Source organism: Larimichthys crocea, unplaced genomic scaffold (assembly GCF_000972845.2).
Source record: "Larimichthys crocea isolate SSNF unplaced genomic scaffold, L_crocea_2.0 scaffold26814, whole genome shotgun sequence".
Classification (NCBI taxonomy): domain Eukaryota; kingdom Metazoa; phylum Chordata; class Actinopteri; family Sciaenidae; genus Larimichthys; species Larimichthys crocea.
Window position 1 is genome coordinate 4,961 of NW_020853537.1, and position 3,266 is coordinate 8,226.

Genomic DNA, 3,266 nt, shown 5'->3' on the forward strand with positions numbered 1-3,266 from the left:
ATGTGAATGAACTACAACCAAACTATGTTCACTGACTTTAAGACAGATGAAGGCAAATGAATTACACATTAAAACAAATAAACAAATTCACACAGAAGTTGAGGATTTTGTCAGGAAAGTGATAACCTGACTTTTTAAGGAATATGAAAGGAAAAGAGTTGAAATATCTTATTGTGGTGGATGAAAATAAAGAGACTGTGAAAAAGAAGAAATTGTCTTTGGTAGATTTGTTACTGCTTTCATGAAAGAGGACCAGAACAAACGGAGTGATGAAACAGTCTAGAAGGAATAGGTGAGGAGCGAATCCTCATCAGCATTTTTATATGTGGACAAGACAAAGAAACCAAGGACTGGGTTCTGGGGTACTTTCCAAAGGTTAATCATGAGTTTAAAATTAGACATAAAAAAAACATAAAAGAAAGACATTTATAGTTCACTAGACTGTAGGCAAGAAATCGCAGAATGGGAGATCATTTTACTCAATGCAGAATCACGTCCTTCATAAAAGATTAACATGACATAGATGACATTTCCCCTACCTCAAGTTTTCTTTTTCTAAACTTAAAGCAAGATTATGTAAGATTTGGGTGATTTGTGTTCATCTGCCTTTTGTGAAAATGGACTCATCATTTGATAGGACAATAGTGTAGCTGGTCTTAAAAATAACTAAAAGAGTTAAGAAATATTCTGCATCTCTTCTTCTCTCTCCAGCTCCACTGTCTAGGAGCCACGCATTAGCCAGGCAGCCAGCATGGCACCATCCCGGTCCTCTCCAACCACTGGGATACCTCCCAACCCCTCCCCTCTCCCACTAGTCCCCTCCACGGACAGTGTAGCCCTAACAACAGATCCCAACCTCAACTGAACCAGGACTTCCCATCTGATGCAGATGGAAGCTGCTACACAGAGCTGGTCCCCGGCCCTCAGAGCTACGTGGAGAGGCTGCAGACAGAGGAAGGGTCCGTGGGCATTGATCCACTGAGGGTAGAGACAGGAATGTGTACGTCACCGGTGTGTGTAGACAGTCTCTTCCTTCAAACCAGCAGGTACCAGTCACTGCTGATGCCCAACGAGAATAAACCTTTGGAGGTGGGCATCCTGCGGAGGGTGAAGGAGCTGCTGGCCGAAGTTGACCCCAAGACAGCGGCAAAGCATATCACCAAGGCTGACTGCATGGTACAGTTTAAAGCTGCAGTAACAATATTTTTAGATTAAACAATAGCTAAAATGGTCGCTGAGAATTATCAAATAGCTCCAGTCTTGGCCCAGACTTACTGCTTGATTCAGTGCCACGGACTTATCATTTTCAAATGCTAACTGAAGAAATAAAAAATAAAGAATACGAATCTGAAATCGAACACATCACACATCACCCACCAAAATATAAAGACATAGTCAGGGTAGACCAATACTCATGTAACTGTGTTTTCCAGGTGGCCAGAATTCTGGAGGTGACTCCTGAGGTGCAAAGGATGATGGGAGTTAGTTCTGGGATGGAGCTGCTCACGTTGCCACATGGCCATCAGTTGAGACTGGACCTGCTGGAGAGGTGAGTACGGATTCAGAAATCCTTGTCAACCTTGTGCAACCTGAAGTTTGGTGTGTGAGAATGTGTTGTGCTACTTGCCAACACTTCACATTCTCCTGAGAGTCCCGTTTTGCAGTGCCCCCTTTCTAGACAGATACCTTAGGTTTGGTCTCCTGATGTTGACTACTGTCTGGAGGTATGCTAATCAACTGTATTTATTCAACTCTGACTGCTGGCTGAACATTTGAGCAAATTTCCTGGTGATTGAGGAGTGACAACTCCAGCCCCTGAGAGGGATTTCTCAAAAGGCCTAATCTGAAAACATTGCCAAATCTCACAGCAAACTAATTTGAAAAGTTGGCAGCCTAGTAATATACAAACATAGTTTAGGAGATTTCAGAGTTGACCTGGTAGAGATCAGCATTCTACTCTGCTAGTTGGTTCATGAATCTCGAGTTGCACATAACTCATGTTTGCTTGTTGAAGTTTGGTTGAAAGCAGAAATGTGATAGTGTGTTCATTTTAACAACCTAGTATGCTGTGAAACTGTGAAAGTTGAACTAAACCTGACATGTACAGCTGGTATGATTGTGATATGAACTAAACATACCTACACACACCCTCTTCACCCTCCTGCAGGTTCCAAACCATGGCGACTATGTTGGCTGTAGATGTGTTGGGTTGCACAGGGACGACTGAGGAGAGGGCCAGTCTGTTGCATAAAATCATCCAAATCGCTGCTGAACTCAAGAGCACTATGGGCAACATGTTTGGCTTCACTGCTGTCATGAGAGCCTTAGAGCTCCCACAGGTAAACAAGCGTCACATACTGACTGGATATTTACTTTAAGATGACTTTTTGATATTTGTTTGCCTTTATTGATAGAGAGAGTGGAGACAGACACAAACAGGAAACATTAGGAGCGAAAGAGGGATGACATGCAACAGAGGCCCCTGGCTGAACATGAAACTCCGCTCGAGTCTCAAATCTTCATTTCAGAACAGTTATCAGGGCAAAGCCATAATCAGATGTGCACCTTTTACCATGTAGTCCATGATGTTCTAGCCGTTACTCTGTAAATTCAACCGCACACTAACCCCTTACCTCTTTCATAATAACAGCTTAGTACTAGCAATACACGGTATATACTGACACCATTCCATTGACGTATATTTTTTTATTGGGTGCTATAAAAAAACTGCAAGGATTTGCTTGTCCCGATTAATGCAATCTATGTCCTGTGTTTGTTATAATAAAACAGATCGGCTAGCCACGCATTTTGAATTATTAAATTGTTATTTTTTTAATTGTAGAGAAGTTAACTGTGTTCTGTAGTTGTTTTGTCATTCATTCATTCATTCATTCATTCATTCATTCATTTATTCATTCTCAGTCCTAACCCTAACCCCCACCAGGATTTATGCATTTCTTGCTGATTTAGATAATGTTTGAGCCGATCTGCGCATCAGTATGGCTTGTGCAGTGTGTTTCAAAGTAAAAAAAAAATACAACGTATTGATCACAGCACTAACAAAGCAACATATCTTTTGAATTTATGAATTATCCTCTTTAAAAATCAGCAGGCTGAGGTGTGCTGTTTGTGGCTTGATTTACATATCCCTAATGCAAACCTATGTCTTTGCTAAGATTTCTAATGAAGCCAGCAAAGTCACTGATTACACATTTCTCACACACAAACACACACACAACATTCTAAAACGTTATTGTCAAAAATGA

General features: G+C 41.2%; 1 protein-coding gene across 1 annotated transcript; it reads left to right on the forward strand.

The window, feature by feature from the left end:
• Positions 1 to 773: 773 nt before the first annotated feature.
• On the forward strand, positions 774 to 2,559 carry LOC109141544 (SH2 domain-containing protein 3C; the record flags this gene model as incomplete). The annotated part of the gene is made up of 4 exons (XM_027275953.1): positions 774 to 1,176; positions 1,434 to 1,549; positions 2,168 to 2,339; positions 2,415 to 2,559. Coding segments are annotated over exons 1-4 (613 nt in total), but the record flags the coding sequence as incomplete, so codon positions are not given.
• Between the last annotated feature and the right edge of the window lie 707 nt (positions 2,560 to 3,266).